This window comes from Erythrolamprus reginae, chromosome 3 (assembly GCF_031021105.1).
Source record: "Erythrolamprus reginae isolate rEryReg1 chromosome 3, rEryReg1.hap1, whole genome shotgun sequence".
NCBI classification, from domain to species: domain Eukaryota; kingdom Metazoa; phylum Chordata; class Lepidosauria; order Squamata; family Dipsadidae; genus Erythrolamprus; species Erythrolamprus reginae.
In genome coordinates this window covers 212,176,857-212,199,001 of record NC_091952.1, presented here as the reverse complement: position 1 = coordinate 212,199,001, position 22,145 = coordinate 212,176,857, and the positions used below count along the sequence as shown (strand labels likewise).

The 22,145-nt window shown below is 37.6% G+C and overlaps 1 protein-coding gene across 1 annotated transcript in view; it reads left to right on the top strand.

Annotated features, from left to right (window-relative positions):
• The window catches only part of NSMAF (neutral sphingomyelinase activation associated factor), a 45,033-nt gene extending 23,348 nt beyond the window's left edge, over positions 1–21,685 (top strand). The window contains exons 18-31 of the mRNA XM_070747793.1: positions 1,099–1,219; positions 1,476–1,607; positions 2,395–2,437; positions 5,036–5,199; positions 8,890–8,998; positions 9,289–9,353; positions 10,759–10,826; positions 11,572–11,639; positions 12,494–12,617; positions 13,734–13,814; positions 14,694–14,844; positions 16,400–16,502; positions 17,621–17,730; positions 21,316–21,685. Of these exons, the coding sequence (XP_070603894.1) occupies positions 1,099–1,219; positions 1,476–1,607; positions 2,395–2,437; positions 5,036–5,199; positions 8,890–8,998; positions 9,289–9,353; positions 10,759–10,826; positions 11,572–11,639; positions 12,494–12,617; positions 13,734–13,814; positions 14,694–14,844; positions 16,400–16,502; positions 17,621–17,730; positions 21,316–21,410 (1,434 nt within the window). The 3' untranslated portion in view covers positions 21,411–21,685. The remainder of the gene's footprint in view (positions 1–1,098; positions 1,220–1,475; positions 1,608–2,394; positions 2,438–5,035; positions 5,200–8,889; positions 8,999–9,288; positions 9,354–10,758; positions 10,827–11,571; positions 11,640–12,493; positions 12,618–13,733; positions 13,815–14,693; positions 14,845–16,399; positions 16,503–17,620; positions 17,731–21,315) is intronic.
• Positions 21,686–22,145: the final 460 nt, after the last annotated feature.

Here is a 22,145-nt window from a genome sequence, read left to right as displayed (position 1 = left end):
ATGGTATAAACACACTTGAAATAAACAAACAAAGCTTTATAAACTTTGATTTTGTTTTGTAACATATATTCCAAATTTTACTTTTGCTGTTTCTTTTCTGCCAAAAAATCACGTGTAGGCTTTATTATATCAGTAATAGCATCACATTTGTCATTTTATACATAACTGATCATTTCAGCTGCTGGCTTTTATGCAGCAGAATACTGCTTAGTGGAGTTTCAATAATACTCATGGAATTGGGAAAGCAATCTTCGTGAACTTTTATCCTCTTGAGGTTTTGTAAAGCTGAGCTAGAGGTTACCAAAGCCATTACGGGGAGAAATGAGAATCTTTTCCATTCCTCTTCCCAATACTAAAAAGCTTGTGTTGTGTTCTGTTTGGTGTTTATTTTTTTAACAAATGCATGGAATCTTCGCATTAATATAAGCAACAGAGATCCACAATTACAAACACATTCAAGAAAAAGCAATCTTAGGGTAGATTAAAATAAACTGTTGCACAAAAATATGCTTGATGGCCAATATAAATCTTTGTACTGTGGAATCAAGTGTGCTAAATTTATGCATTCAAGATCATTTATTTCACTTTAAAAGATGGCCAAGTTAACATTCATCTGTTACTGACAAGTAAGAAAGGATGCTCAGTTTTGGCTGATACTTTAAGATTAAAAAAAATAAAGTTCCACAATACTTGGCCATAGACGTTTCCTGATATCAACTGTAGCTGAATGATTTACTTGGAATAGTCTGAATCTTATAACTTCATAGTTAATGTGAATGCTGTATCTTTGATGTTCTGACATGTTGGTAACAAATGCCCACACTTTAAAATACCTGGCCAACAGTGCATTCTATCAATCCCTACTGTGCATTCAACCAGATAATAGGATTATTAATCTATCTTCTGTTAGGAATTAATCAGATTTGGATTTTTTTTTTTTGAAAGAAAGTGGTCTGTTATGTAACAGTGCCTTAGGCTGGCTTTAGAATTATGAATAAACACTATTAAATGTTTTGTTATGATGCTGTCATGAATATAAATATAATTTCATTACTAAGAGTTTCATTACTAAAAGTTTCCTACTTTTCTTTTATCCAGTTAATCCCTGAGTTCTATGAAAATGATTCTAGTTTCTTATTAAATAATCTGAAACTTGACTTGGGGAAGACACAAGGAGGAAAGATGGTTGACAATGTAGAACTTCCTCCTTGGGCATCAGGTAAATAGAATTTTGGTTGTAACCGTTATCTGGATTCTGCCTCAGATTTGCTCTCACACTTTCCCTAAACCTCTGAAATAACACCCATTTTCCTCTTACTCTATGCTTTAAAGATAATTATGACAAAATTTTGAATTGCTGATTAACAAAGCTTCTTGTGCTTTTTTTAATTAATTTTTTTGGGGGGAAACGTAAAAATGTGAATAGGGGTGTTCTGTCCATAATATGCAAGTAATATGGATATTATTTATTTCAGATGCCAATGATTTTCTCCAGAAGAGTCAAGATGCTTTAGAAAGCCAATATGTGTCAGAACATCTTCATGAATGGATTGATCTTGTGTTTGGCTATAAGCAGAAGGGCAATGAAGCTATTGCAGCTCAGAATGGTAATTTTTATATATAATATTTACAGTTCTTAAGAGTTATTTAGCCATATATCTGTCTGTCTGTCTGTCTGTCTGTCTGTCTGTCTATCATCAAGCATGTACTAGCTAACAGATAAGTATAAAGATGGTTATGATACAAGTTCATATGACGAGGAGTTCATATCACGAAGTACTACTGTACTTTGATTTAGTCTATTTATATTAAATCTGAGAATATCTACTAGTCATTGCTTGGCTTCTAATTACTGCTTGCTTCGTCCACTGTTTTATTGTGTTTGGAAAGTTTTCTACTTCTTAGATCCATAAGGCTAGACAGTGACCTTCTTGTGTACAGCTGCCCCTCCCTCCTTCCCTTAATGGACATTTGGCTTTACTAGACATCCTTTCACTGCATTAGTTCACATAATCAAAGCTTGTGCCTCTGAGGGGCAGGCCTTCAAATGCACAAAGAGATGCAGTTAGCATTGTTTGATATAGATTCATAGGAGGAGGAGAAATGGGTTAAAATTCTGTTTCAGATATCTATATCAATATTTATATAGCACAAGCTGTCCAAGTGTTAGAAATTTACGTCATCAGAGATCATAAAGAGAGGACTATTTGGATATGGAGCAGTTGCAGTTAGAAACTTTTAAAAAATTATGTTGCAGTGCTATGTGTACTGATATTGAGTAGAGCTGAAATTTATTCCATACAAATGATGCAGCATATTGTGGGGAAAGATTACAGAATGCTTCTTGATTAAGAACGTAACAAGTAAGTGGCATACCTCTCTGCTTCTTTTTAGTATTTCATCCTTTGACCTATGAAGGAGGAGTAGATCTAAACAGGTAACTTCTATATGCTTATAGTGAGAATATAGCATCCATTCCCCTTCTATTTGTAAATAAAACCTTCCTTTTAATTGCAAATATTATACATCTCCCCTTGAGAAATTTGCTAGGTATGCTTAACGCCACCTACTCCCCCAAAGGAAAAAAATGTATTGTCCCAATGCAGTTCTTTAGCATAAATTCCAAGGTATCTTATATGCATCCAAAGGAGATACTGTGATAGTCTTTAGACAGTCTTTAGGTTTGTTAAAACATATAAGCAGCAAACTAACCTTTAGGAAAAACCCTTAAAAAGAATGGAGCGAGATAAAGGTTTAGAACTAGTATGCTGAACACAAAACATGTTCTATGTCCTGAATGTTCTGATGCCTATGGAAGAGGAGGCACTAAAAACTAGAAGTGGGCACGAAGAGGTCAAGCAATGTCACAGTCTTAAAGAAGGCATGACTACTTTACTTGATTGAAAATCTAGGTAGGATCAATGCGTACTGCACTGCAACATTTTTATAGCCAACTTATAATCCTGCACATTTAATGGGATGCCCAATTTGGAAAGCTGCAAAATCCACACATTAATAATTAATAAAACAGTGGCATTGGGCCTTTCTCGATGCCATATTCCTGACTTTGTAAGCATGCTGAGAATAATTCAAGATTCTCATATGTTTCTCCTCCTTATGTTGAGATCTTCATTTGTCTAAATCAAAGTTTGCATTCTGAACAGGACAATTATGGTGTAAACGTTGAAGCTCTTTCTATCAAAATAGTTTTTAAAAGGCTGATGTTGGGAAAAACTAATTAAAAACAGAATATATTTCAAGATAATTTTTTCTTCCCAAGGCTGCCTAAAATAGCAGGGCCATTGAAGAGCTTGTAAAAACTACATTTCCATAAATTATGTGCTTCCATAAATTAATTGCACAATTAGCTAGTTAAGATATGTAAAACATTTTACTCACCAGTTTAAAAAAGTATAGTATACATTTCTGGTTAATTCAGTGTTATAAAGATTCTTAAACTGGAGTTGAAAAAAAAAATCAGATTCTCGTTTCATACTGTTTACTAGAAATGAAATTAACTCTAAATTGAAAATGATTATCTACAAAAAGGAAGAGCAAAAAATAGGAAAAGTACTAGTTTTTCAGTTTAGGATTTCCTGAAGATTTCTTCCTGCCACTAAATGTATGCATATGTCATATAAAAGGCAAGAGCAGAACAGAAAAGTATATAAACTCATTTTCAGTTAAACAATACCAAGAAAATGAATTGCCTATAAGATAACTCTAATGTATAAATACCATTCATTCAAATACTTTTCTCTATCCTTCCAGCAGAAATAACAAAAATAAGAATAAGAGCAATCAGATATTGGTTAGAAATGGGAGAGAAAGGGAAGAAATACAATTGAGTAGGAATAAAGGAAAGATGAGGAAACTTTAAAGATAAACAAAGAAAAAGAAGGCCTGTTTGGTGAAAAGGGTTAAATTTACAAGACAAGCAATTCCTCCAGTCAGTCTTCACAGCCATTCCTTCAACAATAATGTCTGCATCCCCTTGCACTTCCTGCCACACAAAATAATTATTTGGAGTGGAGGGAAAGCCCACATTTTGCTATTGTGTTAGAAATAATTTAGTAGACATTATAGTTCCTGCCAGAAAGGTAAGGAGAGAAAATTCTGTATCTTGAATCCTATCAGCTTAAACTATGAGAATTATTATTAGAAACATACAACTTTAACCTAGTATAATGAATATGCCCAAAGGTGCTTTTTTCCCAATAAGCAACTGGACTTGTTTTTTCCTTTAGAAATTTTTCACTTCTCATGCAAGAAGTTTCATCAGTTCTAACCGACTAGTGGGGAATTCAAGGATTTACAGTGTTCCCTTGACTTTTGCGGGGATACATTCCAAGACCGCCCACGAAAGTCAAATTTCCGTGAAGTAGAGATGCTCCCTCCCTCCCTTCCTTCATTCCTCCCCCTCCCTCCTCCATTCCTGGTTTTACTTACCCCAGTACCCACAGGGGCAACGGGGCGGCAAGCTGGGGGCTTTGCTGTGCTTGCTGCAGTGGTGGCGGGCGGCAGTAAGGCTCGGCTTCAAATGGAGCGTACCAACGCTCTGAGAATTAAAGGGGAGGGATCGGGAGGCTGGGGGGGAAGTAGAGCTTTTACTTAAAGACGCAGGATGGCTGGGGTGGTGTGGGGGGAGGAGGAGATTTAAAACACACAGTATTGTACATCGGGCAGTCCCGGGAAACCCTTGGTATGCAAAAAAACCACTCAGTATTTTTTTAATATTTTTTTTTGAAAAAACATGGTATAGACTTTTCGCGAATGTCAGACACACGAAAGTCAATGGAACATTGTATATTCTTTTCAATCATTTGATTGTTAACATTCTGAGTAAGGTTATTAGCTTTTAGGAAGAAGCTTCTTGGATAAGAAGTGAAATTTTTTCAAAGAAAAAAACCAAGAAAGTTCAGTTACCTTTTGCAAAAAGCGCCTTTGGAATAACCATCACCTGAATGATTGACAATATCCATACATGCCGGTATATAATCATAAATGCAAGATCATTTTTTTCCTTCTCCTAAAGCATTATGGACACAAATGAAAGAGTAGCTCTGTTGACGCAAATCCTGGAATTTGGGCAGACTCCAAAACAATTGTTCACAATTCCACATCCAAGAAGGATAATCCCAAAGTTAAAAAGTTGGTCTCGAGCATCCAGCCGTAGCCCTTCTGTGACTGAATCTTCAGGTACTTTTAATAAACTTTCAGAATCTGCTTATTGTTCAGCTTATTGTTTTTCAGTCCCTGAATTCACTACCTGATTTTAGCCCCATAAAAGAACTTCTGACCATGATAGAAACATAGAAACATAGAAACATAGAAACATAGAAGTCTGACGGCAGAAAAAGACCTCATGGTCCATCTAGTCTGCCCTTATACTATTTTCTGTATTTTATCTTAGGATGGATATATGTTTATCCCAGGCATGTTTAAATTCAGTTACTGTGGATTTATCTACCACATCTGCTGGAAGTTTGTTCCAAGGATCTACTACTCTTTCAGTAAAATAATATTTTCTCATGTTGCTTTTGATCTTTCCCCCAACTAACTTCAGATTGTGTCCCCTTGTTCTTGTGTTCACTTTCCTATTAAAAACACTTCCCTCCTGGACCTTATTTAACCCTTTAATATATTTAAATGTTTCGATCATGTCCCCCCTTTTCCTTCTGTCCTCCAGACTATACAGATTGAGTTCATTAAGTCTTTCCTGATACGTTTTATGCTTAAGACCTTCCACCATTCTTGTAGCCCGTCTTTGGACCCGTTCAATTTTGTCAATATCTTTTTGTAGGTGAGGTCTCCAGAACTGAACACAGTATTCCAAATGTGGTCTCACCATCATTCTATATAGTGGGATCATAATCTCCCTCTTCCTGCTTGTTATACCTCTAGCTATGCAGCCAAGCATCCTACTTGCTTTCCCTACCGCCTGACTGCACTGTTCACCCATTTTGAGACTGTCAGAAATCACTACCCCTAAATCCTTTTCTTTTGAAGTATTTGCCAACACTGAACTGCCAATACAATACTCAGATTGAGGATTCCTTTTCCCCAAGTGCATTATTTTACATTTGGAAACATTAAACTGCAGTTTCCATTGCTTAGACCATTTATCTAGTAAAGCTAAATCATTTACCATATTACAGACGCCTCCAGGAATATCAACCCTATTGCACACTTTAGAGTCATCGGCAAATAGGCAAACCTTCCCTACCAAACCTTCCCCTATGTCACTCACAAATATATTAAAAAGAATAGGACCCAGAACAGATCCTTGTGGCACACCGCTTGTAACCTGACTCTGCTCAGAATACTCGCCATTAACAATAACTCTCTGATGTCTATGCTTCAGCCAGCTGCAAATCCATTGAACTATCCAGGGATTAAGTCCAATCTTCACTAATTTATCTATCAGCTCTTTATGTGGAACCGTATCAAAGGCTTTGCTGAAGTCCAGGTAGGCAATATCCACGGCACCACCTTCATCCAACACCTTTGTGACATAGTCAAAGAAATCAATGAGATTAGTCTGACATGATTTGCCTTCAGTAAAGCCATGCTGATTTGGGTCTAATAAGTTATTGTTTTTTAGGTGCTGATTTATCCTCTTTTTGAGTAGAGTCTCCATCATTTTAACTACAACTGATGTCAAGCTAACTGGCCTGTAGTTACCAGCTTCTTCTCTACTGCCCTTCTTGTGAATAGGCACAACACTGGCCATTCTCCAATCCTCAGGAACTTCTCCTGTTAACAAGGATTGGTTAAACAAATCAGTCAGGGGGGTAGCAAGGACAGATCTGAGTTCTTTAAGAACTCTGGGGTGGATGCCATCTGGACCCATTGCCTTATTTATCTTTAATCGTTCAAGTTCTTCTAAGACATCGGCTTCTAAGATCACTGGAGCTGAATCCGTACAGCTGGAAGCAATGCTATATCCCTCTATAGTATTATTTTGTAAGGTGTCTTTTGAGAAAACTGAACAGAAGTAGCTATTGAAATGGTCAGCGATCTCCTTATTCCCATTAATGCATGTATTATTCCCGGTACTAAGCTTCGTGATGCCGCAGTTTTTCTTCTTCTTATCATTAATATATCTGAAGAAGGTTTTATCCCCCTTCTTTACAGATTTGGCAATTTCTTCCTCTTTTGAGGCTTTAGCAGCATATATTATCTGTTTCGCCTCCTTCTGTCTCATTTTATATACCTCCCTATCAGCTATACTTCCAGACTCTTTATACCTCCTATAGGCAGCCTTTTTTTCATTGACTATAGCCCTTACATCATTGCTAAACCATAGCGGTTTCTTCTTCCTTTTACCTTTAGTTATTTGTCTTACATACAGTCCAGTGGCTTTTAAGATGGCCTTTTTTAATACAGTCCACTGGATGCTCGCTCCTGCCATTTTATCCCTCCCCTTTAATTCATTAACTAAATATTCTCCCATTGCATTAAAATTTGTTTTTCTGAAATCCAATACTTTGGTTGCATTATAGGATTGCTCACAATGAGTTTTTACATCAAACCACAAACATAGATGGTCACTGCAACCTAAATTTTCTCCCACCTTGACATCTGAAACCCAATTCCCATTCGTAAAAACTAAATCTAGAATATTCTCCCCTCTAGTTGGTGTCTTAACCAGCTGTGCCAGAGCTGCTCCTGTAAAGGCCTCTACTATATTCTTACTTTTGCATGTAAGGGCACTGGGGATATTCCAGTCAACATCAGGCATGTTGAAATCACCCATAACCACAATATCTCCCTTTACTGCCATTTGGGTAATTTCATCCACCATCTTGTTGTCATATTCCTCGGATTGCCCTGGAGGCCTATAGATCACCCCAATTCTAATGACAGAACCTTCTTTATTTTGCATGCAAATCCAGAGAGTCTCTAGATCTTGACACGTATTTTGAATTAGTGTTGTTTTTAGACTTTCTTTAATATAAATGGCTACTCCACCTCCCCTTCTCTCTATTCTATCCTTCCTATACAGTGTATATCCTGGTATGGATATTTCCCATTCATTAGAATCCTTAAACCATGTCTCAGTTATGGCAACCAGGTCCAAATTATCTCTAGATATTATGGCCATTAATTCACAGAGCTTGTTGCTCAAGCTTCGAGCATTTGTGCACATTACCCGAAGAACATTATTTTCGTTATTAGTTTGCCCCTTATCATCAACAACTACATCTATATTATTTGCAGCTCCCTTTTCATAAGCTTCCAAAAACTGCTTTATCCTCATTGGTCGGGGACAGAAATCACCCACATCAGTTACATCTCTGTCCCCTTTACCTAGTTTAAATGCCTGTCCAAAAAAGTTCTGAATTCCTCACCGAGCACCTGGGTACCTCTGTATGATGGATGCAAACCATCCCTCTTAAACAACTCCCTATTAGACCACCTACTGACATCATGACTTACATAGCCAAAACCTTCAGCTTTACACCACTGCCTTAACCACACATTAAACTCTCTGATACACGTTGTTTTATCCTCTTGGCCACAAACCGGTAACACCTCTGAGAAAGTCACTGAATCAGTTATTTTACCCAGCTCCACACTTAGACATTGAAAATCTCTTTTTACTACATTAACATTGATCATTGATCATGATCATTGATCATACATTAACATTGATCATGATTGCCTATCAGGATCAAATTGATTATATGGTGTCTCCTGATAGACATTATAACTGATACTTTTTTGGGATCAGGGAAAGAAGGTTATTTAAGAAAGAAAAGGAGACAGAAGGAAATGTGAAAAAAACTGAATTATCTGTTACCTGAAATAACATCCGATAGTAAATGTACATTTTTTGACTTTCATCTAATTACTTTGATTTTACATTATTATCATGTTTGTCAGTCTCTCCAGGTGAAGAATCTTTTGAGGATCTGACAGAAGAAAGCATCTTACTTTCCTGGAATAACATGGCCAGTTTAAAACTTGATGGGAAGTACAAGATCCACAAAGGGTAAATTGCAGCAATGAGAGGGGCAATTGTACAAATGAAACAATAAGTTATCTCAATGAACTGCAATCGTATTACAAGAAATGAAACATTTTTTCCTTTAAGACTTTATCAATGAAGGGCTTACTTACTTGAATACAAATGGATTTACAATCTGAATATCATGCAAATTTAGAATTCCAGCGCGAGTTAAATGTAATGAGTAAAAGCCTTAGTTAGAGTTTTCAGGAAGCACTGCTGTATGTTTTCAATTAGCCTGAAGTAACTAAATAACATGATTTTGTTTTGAAAAGGCCAATAACTGGAATTGCCATGTGTTCTACTTCTAACCAATCTTCTATCTTTACTACATCTCAAGGTAAGTAATGCCTTTATCAGGTGCTGCTTTCAAGTAAATGTGAAATGTTAGAATTTCAAATTTGTTTACAATAGGTTTAGCATGTGTTATGGTCTGTAAAATTAAAATTAAATTAAAAATCCAAAGAGTCACAGACTATCTGAACATTTTAATATGTATATTGTTCTATACGGGCCTACTCCGCTTGAAAACACAGGAGGAATTCACGCACTGATATTTCAAATCAATCTTTTTATATAGAGATAACAGTTCCGCTGCTAGGCTAGGCTGCTGTCAAAGATCAAAGCTAATTGCAAATTCCTTCATGAGATAAGGAGTCTCCTGTTTCATAGACTTACTATTACAGCTTCCCAGCATCACTGCAGACAAGGCACTTTTACGCCAACGATTTTAGCAGGAAAAAAATAATAATGGCAAACGTAACCTAGCTAAAACCTCAAACATCATCCAACTCCATTGCAAAATATTGAAACTCCACCCAGAATTACCCATACACCACCCTTAAATACCTATAGGAAATGGTTAACAATTCCCTAGACTTACAAACTACAGACTACTTCTTTTTCCCATACAAGTATTCTTGTCTTATTCTTAGTCTTCTGAAGCGGGCATCTAGCAAAGGCTCATGATCTTCCTCCTCCTCCTCCTCCTTTAAGTCAGACTCTACTGTCATTGGCATATCTGCCACCTCTGGTGGTCCTTCAAGTTCATCCAGGCCTATTTCTCCCTCACTCTCACTCTCTGCATCAGCTGGCAACACCACTGGCCCAGGGTACCAAGATGGGCCTGGCTCATCCTTCTCAGAATCTATCATTGCCAGAGTTGGACAAGGAACACTCACAAGATATATATTATTTATGTATCTATGCATGAATAAAAAGGAAGGGAGCTGTTCTAAAGGTAAACATCACATGGTGCAAAAGTTAACTTCCTTAAATAACCAGCCATGTGGACAAATTCCTGTTAAAATATTAGACGTTAGGGTATTTTCAGTAGATGAAAAATATAGTAACAGAAGTGACTTTATACAAAAACAAGGTAGAGATTGTCATGCTTGCTATGAACATGTTTTACAAAAATAGATTTATTTGCATCTGTAGAACAATCCCTACTCTTCCATGTTCAGTGAAATTAATTCTAAAATGAAGTTGAAATTTATCCTGTGCAAGCTCATTTAAAGACAGCAATGTTTACCTTTTAATATATATTTATATAGTAATGTAAACTATACACCTTTTCATTGCTTAACAGATGTGCTTATTATGCATCAGTATATAGGATTGCACAGACTTTTTGCCAACTGAAAATCTGTATGCTGACTAGGTTGATTTTTCAAAGTGGAAGGTGAAGGATGCCTTTAAATGAGCACAGTTCTTATTATTTTTTCTCTCATCATTTACATTAGATTCAACTTTGAAGATGTTTTCAGCAGATTCAAAAATGCTTCAGAGGAGTGTGTCTTTCTCAAACATGGTCAGTTCTTCCAAGCCTTTACTATTGCCTTTTTACATTTGGTTGGGACTATAATTCAGAAATCAGCTGAAATGGATGCAGGCAGAATTAGAGGCTGCTGATTTGCTTGTAAATTAGAAGTAGATTTCAAAATATACAAAGCTCCTTGATGCCCAGTGCCAATCTTATACCTTTGAATCTGGCCAGACAGAATAATATTCCTTTTAAATCCAGGCCAGGAGACTGATATAATCTAGGGCAGGGTTCTCCAACCTTAACTACTTTAAGACTTATGGATTCAACTCCCAGAATTCCTTAGCCAGCTTTGCTTAAAGTTGCCAATGTTGGAGACCCCTGATCTTGGGCATATAATGTCCATTAGGAACACATAGTTGCAGTAAAGGCCTTATGTAGAGATGGCAGCCAGACATATGGCTGCTTTTTTTTTCTTTTTTAACCTAGTTTCTTTAAAAATTTAGACTGAGGTATCAAACTCGCAATGACACATTGTCATCATGTGACATATCACAACTTTTGCCTCTTTACTAAAATGGGGGTGGGCATGGGCAGTACATGATGCCTGTGGACCGCAAATTTGACACTTCTGATTTAGATACACCAAAATAATGTCATATGTTTCATTACTTCAAAAGAATAGCTTTTGATTCCATCAAATACAAAATATATTGTTTCAAAATATATTGATTTTTCAATATATAATATATAATTTAATAATATTAACCAACACTTGTTGATTTTGTTACAGGCTTTGTCGTCTTGCTTAATCTTACCAGGGAATAACACCGTTGTATGTTCTTCGTGGGACAATAATATGTACGTGATTTTACACATTCCTAAATATACAACTTTAGTTCATGATTCCTTTAGTTGGCACCAGTCTTTCCATCAGCTAAGTTCAAGTGAATTTGAGGAGGCAAAAGATTGTGCTGTACATGAATAATAGAATAGAATAGAATTCTTTTATTGGATAAGTGCAATTTGATATAATCGAATATAATGAATGCCCAATGAATGTATTCGATGTGATAGTATGCATGCGACTGATTTTAAATGTTTAGTTTTAAGATAATTTTTAAATTAACTATTCTATTAATTGGCTTAGAAATGTTTTATATATTGTATCTTTTTTATCAAAATGTTGTAAGCCACCCCGAGTCCATGGAGAGGGGCGGCATATAAGTCCAATAAATCAATCAATAAATAATACGTTGCACAGTGGGTTACCCCAGTAACCAGATCTGGCCAAGTTTTCCTGACAGAAATAATTATTTCCACCATGGCTAAATATTTGAATGAAGCAGTTGTTAGTGGCTGATAAAAGCCAGCAGTTTGTTAAGGAGAGGTTTTTATGTTATAGTCTCCTTGCAACACTTTTTAAATTAGCCTTTAAGAGATTAACAAAAGATTCAATGACCAACCAGTGCAGTTTTATTCTTCATCTCAGGAAGCAAATGTTAATTGCTGGCATTGCAATATTTGCCTTATTATATCCCCCACTGAAACTAATAAGCAAAACGACACAAAATATAAATACTTTTTAAAATACTTTAAAATTGGTAGAAATGAGAAGAACTACATTTTGACTTACCTTTTTTGTGCATGTACTGTTCTGAGTAAAATTGCTCTCCAAAGTATTTATATATCCTTTTTATTTTTATTTCTAAAAGTTATTTCTACTCAGTAGCCTTTGGAAGGCAACAGGGCACTTTAATAGGGCATCATGATGCTGTCAGCAAGATCTGTTGGCATAATAATCGTTTATACTCTGCATCTTGGGATTCAACAGTAAAAGTAGGTATGATTGTGATGGAAAACATTTAGCAGGTCATTATTTACTATCAAGTTTCCTCTAGATACAATGCAATTTTCAGGATTTAATTTATGCTGACTAAAAACTTTGGATTGTTGCAGTCCATTGTCTCTGGAGAGCAGCTAATTGTAGAAACATCATATATCTGTAACAATAACTTTTTAATTAGATAACTTACATTATTCAAAATATGTCTTAGGTTTCTATTGTAATGCAAGAATTTTGCAACCATAAATTGGGTAATAGTGTTTAGTTTGACTCATGGACTATGTCTATTTGAGATATGTTAGTAATGATTACTTTATAAAAGTGCCCCATGGAACCCATTTAATCATCTCTAGTTGATAGCACTTCCTGTGGTGTTTATAATAGGTTAGGTAGATTATGGCCTCATGGATAATCCATTATTTCATGTACTACTGAGTAGTACTAAAATGGCCTAAAGACAATCCATCAGATAAATTGATTGGCAAAAAGTTATTTATGGTAGAATATTAACAGTTTCAAACAGCTGGAGAGTTCACTAAGCGAACTAAGCTGGCTTAGATACATAGACTTTGAACTGTTTAATTTGTAAAGAAGATAATATATATTTATAATATATTAGATACATTGCTATATTATACGTTATAATATAATAAACCATATGACTTTCAGTAGACTATCTTATATCTTACATATTTAATGTTATTGAAAAATATAAAGCCAAAAATAAATGCAACCATTTTCTTTTTTGTAATCAAATAAGTAAATTTTACCAGTTCTGTAGGTTCTGAATATTTTCACTGATCATTTGTCTGTTGTAGACATTACCAAATCTTTATGAATTTGTGTATGCAATAATCTTACTGCAGTTATTCTATATAAAAAAGTGTTCTACAACTTATTTTCCAATTCCTTATATTAGGGTTCCTCAAACTTGGCAACTTTAAGAGACTTCAACTCCCAGCATAGCTGGCTGGAGAATCATGAGAGTTGAAGTCTGCAAGTCTTAAAGTTGCCAAGTTTGAAGACCTCTGCCTTATGTCTTATACAAATGCACAATGTGTGAAAGCAATGCTTATATATTTCTAATTGCTATGTATCTTATGTTCCAGGTGTGGCATTGTAATCCAACAGAATTATTAAAAACTAAGAAACATTTTGAATTGCTTGCTGAATTGGAACATGATGTTAGTGTAAGTATAAAAGATACAAAACAATTTTCAGATAGATTGCCTTTGAAATCTGAAGCATATGACAAGAAAAAAGACATTTCACGATAGAGGCCATAATGATGCAGTCAGGCAAATCTCTGCCTATTTTTACATATGGTAGACATTAAAAAGTAGAGCTTTGATTGTATCAATGTGGCCACCATCTTGATTTTTTAACCATTCTGAGACTCTCTCTACAGAAATTGTAGACGCCTCTACAGGCACAATCCTTTTTATGTTCATTTTGTCTGTGAAAGTAATCCTTCATTCTAGTTAAGGGGTGGGTAGTATTGACCATTTGAATGGTCAAATGTTTCAGGCATAAAGTTTCAATATATTAGGAAATGTGTGGAAACTTACTTACAATGGTATACAGTGGTACCTCTACTTAAGAACTTAATTCATTCCGTGACCAGATTCTTAAGTAGGAAAGTTTGTAAGTAGAAGCAATTTTTCCCATAGGAATCAATGTAAAAGCAAATAATGTGTGCAAACCCATTAGGAAAGAAATAAAAGCTCGGAATTTGGGTGGGAGGAGGAGGAAGAATAAGAAGAGGAGAATGGTAGCTGCCGAAGGAAGAAGGTGAGGGGAATAAAAAAACCCGAGATGTCCGGGATTAAAGGGGGAATGGCAGGAAACTGGCCGGGTCTTCATGCTGCTCTCAAATTTCCTGGGAAATTTTTCCAGGATCAGGTTCTTAAGTAGAAAATGGTCCTTGAGAAGAGGCAAAAAAACTTGGAATACCTGGTTCTTATCATGGAATACCTGGTTCTAATCTCAAATAGAGACGTTCTTAGGTAGAGGTATCACTGTATATTATTAATAACGTGCAAATAAATAACATTAACATAATTGTTTAGGTGACAACTATCACCTTGAATCCTGCATATACTCTGCTAGCATCCGGAACAAAAGATGGAACTATTAGTATATGGGATATTACTGCTGCTTCTATAGTTCATCGCCTTCTGTGCCATTCAGGAAGTGTTTTGGATGTTGCTTTCAGTCCTGGTATGGGTAATTCAATTTTCTTCTTAAATACCCATTCTGTCAATGAAAACACTAAGCCACAAAGCTATTAACTAATTCTAGATTGGAAACATACAATTCCAATATAATATTGTTTTGTTTCTAAGGAAACAAGGGCCATCACAAATATTCTTCAATTTACAAACATTCATTTAACGATCATTTAAAGTTATAAGGGAACTGAAAAAAGTGACCAATGGCTGTTATTTACAATTGCTGCAGCATGGTCATGATCAAAATTTGGACACCTGGCAACATGCATTAATTTAGGACGGTTGCAGTGTCCTGATGTCATGAGATCACCTTTTGCAAACATGTCTTGAATATCTATGTTAATATCTTTGTAGCATATTAGTTGTTTCAAAGAAGAAAGACATCAATTTATTGCACTAAAAGTTTTCTAGCAGCAGGAATTTTTCCTTGCATATATGCATGCATAGAGTCAAAAGGGAGAATATCATTTGGAAGGCACCTTTCTTTCATCAACTAGCTATAAATGTTTTGTTCTCAGTTAATATGTAATATATACAGTATATTAGCTAAAAATGATATCATTGTATCTGTGTGAGGAATTACAGTTTGTGAGTTGAAGGCATCTCAATTTTATTTGAGTAAACCATGTATGGGTTTAAAGCAAAATACAGTGATCCCTCGAGTTTCGCGATCTCGATCTTCGCGAAACGCTATATCGTGATTTTTCCCACCCGATGATGTCACTCTCTTCCTTCCTTTCTCATCTTTCTTTCTCTCTCTCTTTCTCTATCTTGCTTCTTCCTCTCTCACACTCTCTTCCTCCCTCTCTCATCTCTTTCTTTCCTTCTCTCTCTTTCTCTATCTCTCCCCCTCTTGCTGGCGGGCGGGCGGGCGGGCGAGCGGGGGCATCAGCGAGGAGCCGGGGTTTCCCCTTTGTGTGGGCGGCGGGGAAACCCCGATCTTCGTCTGCTGCGAGCAGACGAAGATCGGGGTTTCCCCGCTGACCACGCAAAGGGGAAAGCCCGATTCGGCTCCTCGCTGCTGCCGCGGCCGCCCAGCATCTGATCTGCTCGGCGGCAGCAGCTAGGAGCCGAATCGGGGTTTCCCCGCTGACCACGCAAAGGGGAAAGCCCGATTCGGCTCCTCGCTGCTGCCGCGGTCGCCCAGCATCTGATCTGCTCAGCGGCAGCAGCAAGGAGCCGAATCGGGGTTTCCCCGCCGCCCACGCAAAGGGGAAAGCCCGATTCGGCTCCTCGCTGCTGCCGCCAAGCAGATCAGCTGCTGGGCGGCCGCAGCAGCAGCGAGCAGACGAAGATCCGGGTTTCCCCGCCGCCCACGCAAACTCCACCATCTGCGCATGCGCGACCATGGAAAAAGGGCGCACATGCGCAGATGGTGTTTTTACTTCCGCAACCCTACATCGCAAAAAATCGATTATCGCGAGGGGTCTTGGAACGGAACCCTCGCGATAATCGAGGGATCACTGTATTCTATATTGAAGGCAATGTAATTAGCAAGGTAATACTTGAAGTGAATACTCAGTGCTTTTATTTTTATAATATAGATGGCCAGCATTTATTAAGCACAGGAGAGGATGCCTATTTTAAAGTAACAGATGTGCAAACTGGAATGATTATCTCTTCTGTGGCTTTGGAGCAAACGCAAAGGTAATCTCTTTTGCCAAATTTAAATTTATTTATTTATTTTGTTAAACTTTACACTGTGTATGATTAGTTATTTCTTTCAAGTTTTGAAAAATGTTCATATATATTGTCTCAACAGGGGACCCATAAGATTTGTCTCATAACATTATCTGGGGAGAAATAGATGAATTTTGTGACCTGGGCTTGTTCCTCTAAAGCAGTGTTTCCCAACCTTGGCAACTTGAAGATATTTGGACTTAAACTCCCAGAATTCCCCAGCCAGCATTCCCCAGCCAGCATTCGCATTCGCTGGCTGGAGAATTCTGGGAGTTGAAGTCCAATATCTTCAAGTTGCCAAAGTTGGGAAACACTGCTCTAAAGCAGTGTTTCCCAAAGTGTGGTATGCGTACCCCAGGGGTACAGGAAGAGTTTGGTGGGGGTACATGTTCAGAAAAGGTTCTGAAATACATCTTTCCTTTCCCAACTTCATATTTATGGTAAAGTTGCTTTTTCAGCATTTGTCGACATTAAGTCGAAAAAAAGGAACCGACTATTGCACGTGGAATCACATCTCAGATTAAAATTAACAACCAGGGAACCAACATATGATGATCTGTCATCTCAGCACAAACAATTTAATCCTTCTCATTGATCCAAATAAATGTTATTTATAATATAACTTTTATTTATATTTTATTATGAATAATTTTATTTTTTGTTTATTATTATTTTGTGTATGTACCAAAAAAAATAAAAAATAAAAATATTTTGATTGTTATTAAAATACATCCATTCTTTTTGATGATGGGTACTAAGCGTTATGAAAATTATAGAAGGGGTACATATATGTCAAAAGTTTGGGAAGCACTGCTTAGCACAAAGTTTAATGTTTGAGAAATAAGAAGATGCAAAACAGCTAAATTACCTCTTCACCTTGGAAGTGGTTGATTATAGCAATGGCTTCAATTTCCCAAATTATCACCCCAAATACAAATACATTTCAATTTTCTTAATCTGAAACTACACTTTCTTAACAACAGTTTATGTTTTATTAAGCCCTGTAATGTATAAGTGTTGATGAGAGTAAAGTTATGTAACATCAAATGATAACCAATGTTGGTTTGATAAACTTATTTTTGCAGATGTTTCAAGTGGGATGGACACATAGTTTTATCGGGAAGTCAGTCAGGAGAGTTGTTTGTTTGGGATATACTTGAAGGAAAAACAGTAGGAAAAATTCCAGGACATACAGGTATATTTGAATATATATATTTTAAAATGTTTCTGGTGATATTTAAAAACTCTGAAGAATTTAAATATTAGATAAAGTGCATGCTCACCTTATAAATTGCTCTTGCTACTTAAACTAATGTATAAACTTATAGATCTTGATAACATGAAGTAAGAACTTTAAGAATTTGTATACTATAGAAAGAGGTCAGTATACTGCTGTTAAGGGTCCTATTAAACCATTCAATGGAAAATTCAGGAGAATATTGGCTCATAAGGTTCAGGACCTTTGTTATATACTAAAGCTTGGAATATTAAGAAATAAGCACTTACCCCGTGATTGTAAACAATTCCAATCAGGAAAAAAATAATAGAGAAAACAGAATTTGACTGCCCAAAAAGTTTAGTGAAACTTTAAGGATGGATATAGGACGGGTAAAAAAAATATCAGTTTGACTTGAATTGATTGTTAGGCATCCCAATTCTTATGACGTTGGGCAGGCTTTAGCCTGAGCATATTCAGACTGTTTTATGCAAACCAGGATCTTCAGTGTAGAGCAATGATGGTGAACCTATGGCACGAGTGCCACAGGTGGCACGTGGAGCCATATCTGAGGGCACGCGAAGCACTGCCCTTGTCAGCTGATTTTCAGCCTTCTTTTCCGCCATTTTCACTCTTCCCAGGCTTCAGGAAAGCCTCCTGAACCAGTGGGCCTCCCGAAAGTCTAGGACAATGATGGTGAACCTATGGCATGGGTGCGACAGGTGGTACGCGGAGCCATATCTGCTGGCACGCGAGCTGTTGCCCTAGCTCAGCTTCAATGTGCTTGGGTGTGCTGGCCAGCTGATTTTTGGCTCACACAGAGGCTCTGGGATGGTGTTTTTGCCTTCCAGAGAGCCTCTAGAGGAATAGGGAAGGGCATTTTTACTTTTCCCCTGGCTCCAGGGAAGCCTTTGGAGCCTGGGGAGGGCGAAATACGAGCCTACTGGGCCCATCAGAACTTGGGAAACAGGCCATTTCTGGCCTCCAGAGGGCCTCTGGGGGGTGAGGGAAGCTGTTTTCGCCCTCTGCAGGCATTGAATTAAGGGCGTGGGCACTTGCGCATGTGTGATTCCGCACGCACTCATTTGGCACCCGAGGGGAAAAAAGGTTCGCCATCATTGGTCTAGGGCCTTCATTGAAGCCTGTGCACATGTGTGTAGGCAGTGCAGGAGGTTGTACACATTCATGGGGGCAGTGTGGGGGTTATGCAAATGCATGGGGAGAGGGCATCCCATTATGGGTGTGGACACATACGTACATGCTATTGCACACATGCACATCCTTTTGGCACCTGAGCCAAAAAAGGTTCACCATCACTGGTATAGAGGCTACATTACAAAGAAACACGTTGTTGCCTACATCCTACCAAGTAGGAGGGAATATGAAATTTTACATGTACTCAGATATTACACTCACAATCCACATAGCAATTGTTTTTAAAGCATTCTCTTTCCTTAGAGATAGGTTTGTGTCTGCTATGTTATTGGCTAACACATTTTACATAGTTTGGAGATATTTTTATTTAAAAATAGTAATTAAAAGTATTAGAAAACCAGAAATTTATTCTGTTTTAGCTTTGAGTGTTCTCTAAGGTTGGTTGTCTTTTGGTAGATATTAACCAAACTAGGTAACATCATCCCAGTTATACCGAGTGAATTTTGCTCTCAGTTTATATTGTAGTGCAGGAGTCCTCAAACTTTTTAAATCAGGCCAATTCACATCCCTCAGACTGAGGGGGAAGGGAGGCTGGACCATCTGGGTGGGTGTGGGTAGGTGGTGATGTGACTTCGTGGGCATGGCCAATTTAACTCCATTACACAATACACACAAAGTGGGGGGTTTTATGCTTTTGTTTGCATGTTGCTCTTTTGGTTGACCTTTCTTTTTATTAGATAGTTTTTTGAGTTGTTTAGGAGTCTAGTGGTCCACTTCAGGAAACTGTTTTGCAGCAATTCTTCTCAGCCCAAAGACACTTACAATTCAACAAGTCTCTCTCACTCTGTTCCTCTTCTCTGTCTCTCTCCCACTCCCTCCCTCTCCCCCTTCCTCCATTTCTCCATCTGTCTCTCTTGCTTTCTATCTTCTGAAGAAGCATTCTGCAGGCCAAAAAATGAGCTAAAATGGTCCACTTTCTGGTGTTGTGGTGTGTCTGTGCACCCTATTTTTCACCTCTCCCGTATCCAGAACCTCTCTGCAGGCCAAAAGTGGGCTAAACGACCCTTTTTTGGCCTCCTGGGTGGTCTGTAAGGCACAATTTTTCACTTCTCCCACATTCAGAACCTCTCTTCAGGCCAAAAATGTTGGCCTTACTTTCCAGTTCCAGCCCATAGCTCATGAATGTAAGTCGTGCTCTCGGGCGAAGGATGGGAGCTGGCAGATGGGCAGGGCAATGTGGGCAGAGCTGCCGGATTAATGTCTTTGGCGGGTCGTATGTGGCCCATGGGTCATAATTTGAGGATCCTTGTTCTATAGTGTGTTGCCCTATCAGTATTGGTGGGGGTGGCCTTGGAGATTCTTTGGTTGGGCTCTTTACTATTAGCTTGTTTGGCAGTCTCTTGACTGTGGTATTATTTACTTCTTGATTGTTAGTCTGATGTTAATCGTGTGGTTAATATATGCTTCTGAATGCTGATTGATGGTAGAGAGGTTTTGTTTTTGTCGGTTTTGGCTCATTGACCCTCTCTTTTGCATAGTATGTAGATATTATTTATATCTATGTTTCCATTGATGGCTAATTCACTAAGAGTGCCATGCTTCTAGAAATTCCCTAGCATTTTTGGACTTGGCTTGGTCAAGGTTTGTCAGTTTCCTAAATGAAACTCTAATTTCATATGTTCATATGTTGTGAAATTAGAGTTTCACAACTTCTTCTGGTTGCTAGTTGGAGTTCATGAATGCATTCTGTCCGTCATTTCCTGTTCATCCTACGCAGTGGCTGTTGCAGACTTCTGATGAACTGACAGCAAACCACACTTCCTACTAGAACTAATGATGTTACCTAGTTTGAGTAATAAAACATTTGCAAAACAAACAAACAAACTCAGAGAGCACCAAGGACTTCATTTCAACCCTATACTTCAAATATTCTCCTTTATTGGTATCTTGCCTTTGCAATTCTTTTTTCAAATTCAGAGACATTGGAAGACGATCAGCTCAACAGTTTTAGAAACCATTCACAAGTTATTCTTAGTTCATTACTTCATTACGTACCTGAAATTCATAATTATTACTTACAATTTTTAAAGTACCAACTCCAAATCAAATGCTTAGAAAGAATACCCTGATTTGCTAATAGAGATGCATGGTGTTACTTTTTACTGTTTCCTATTTATTAATAAACAGTTTATAGAAGTTTCATGTCCCACCATTTTAGCTTAGTTTGGGAGCTTTTGGTATATAATTTCGGTCATAATTAAATATGTCAAATTCCTTATTTTGCTTCTCAAAATGTAGATTTCATAAGCGCTTTGGTACTTGGAATGAAGTTATGAATTGCAGCTAACAGTTTGATGAAGGTGGTTGCAAATGGTCAATCTGATTGACTTGCATATGTATCTTCCTTAGGTGGTGTGACGTGTATGTGGATGAATGACCAGTGCAGCAATATAATTACTGGAGGAGAAGATAGGCAAATTGTGTTCTGGAAACAGCAATACTAAGTACCGGTACTTTTTCGCTGCTGATCTCAATCCTTAATATTTTAAACCAAAATTTTAAAAGGATCTTGCCCAAATGTAAAAATGCTTTCAATAGTTCAAACAGAACTTCTGGTCCCCTCCTCCTCTATTCTTATTGTGTATTGATTCCAAAATGTTACAAATGACTTGCCTATTTACTGAACTAATGCTTGTAATAGCTTGTCTTATACTCCTTATACTTATACTGTACTTGTCTTATACTCTTGTTGAAAATAAACTTATTTTTCAGTAACCAATATGTTCTAACTTGAAATCATACTACTCTATTGTTCCTTGCGTATCTTGAAGTCATGTTGATGCATGGTGATTGCCTAGACCAGTGATGCCGAACCTTTTTTTCCTTGGGTGCCGAAAGAGAGTGGGTGCACGCGAGTGCCCACACCCATAATTCAATGCCTGGGAGGGGAAAACAGCTACCCCTGTCCCCCCGAGGCCGCAAATAGCCTGTTTCCCAACTTCTGATGGCTCGTGTTTTGCCCTCCCCAGGCTCCAAAGACTTCCCTGGAGCTAGGAGAAGGTAAAAACACCTTCCCCCAACCACCACCGCTCCCCCGGAGGCTCCCCGAAAGAAAAAACGCCCTCCCAGAGCCTCTGTGAGCCAAAAATCAGCTGGCCTTCACACATGTACACGTTGGAACTGAACTAGAGCAACGGCTTGCATGCTAGCAGATATTGCTCCGCGTGCCACTTGTGGCA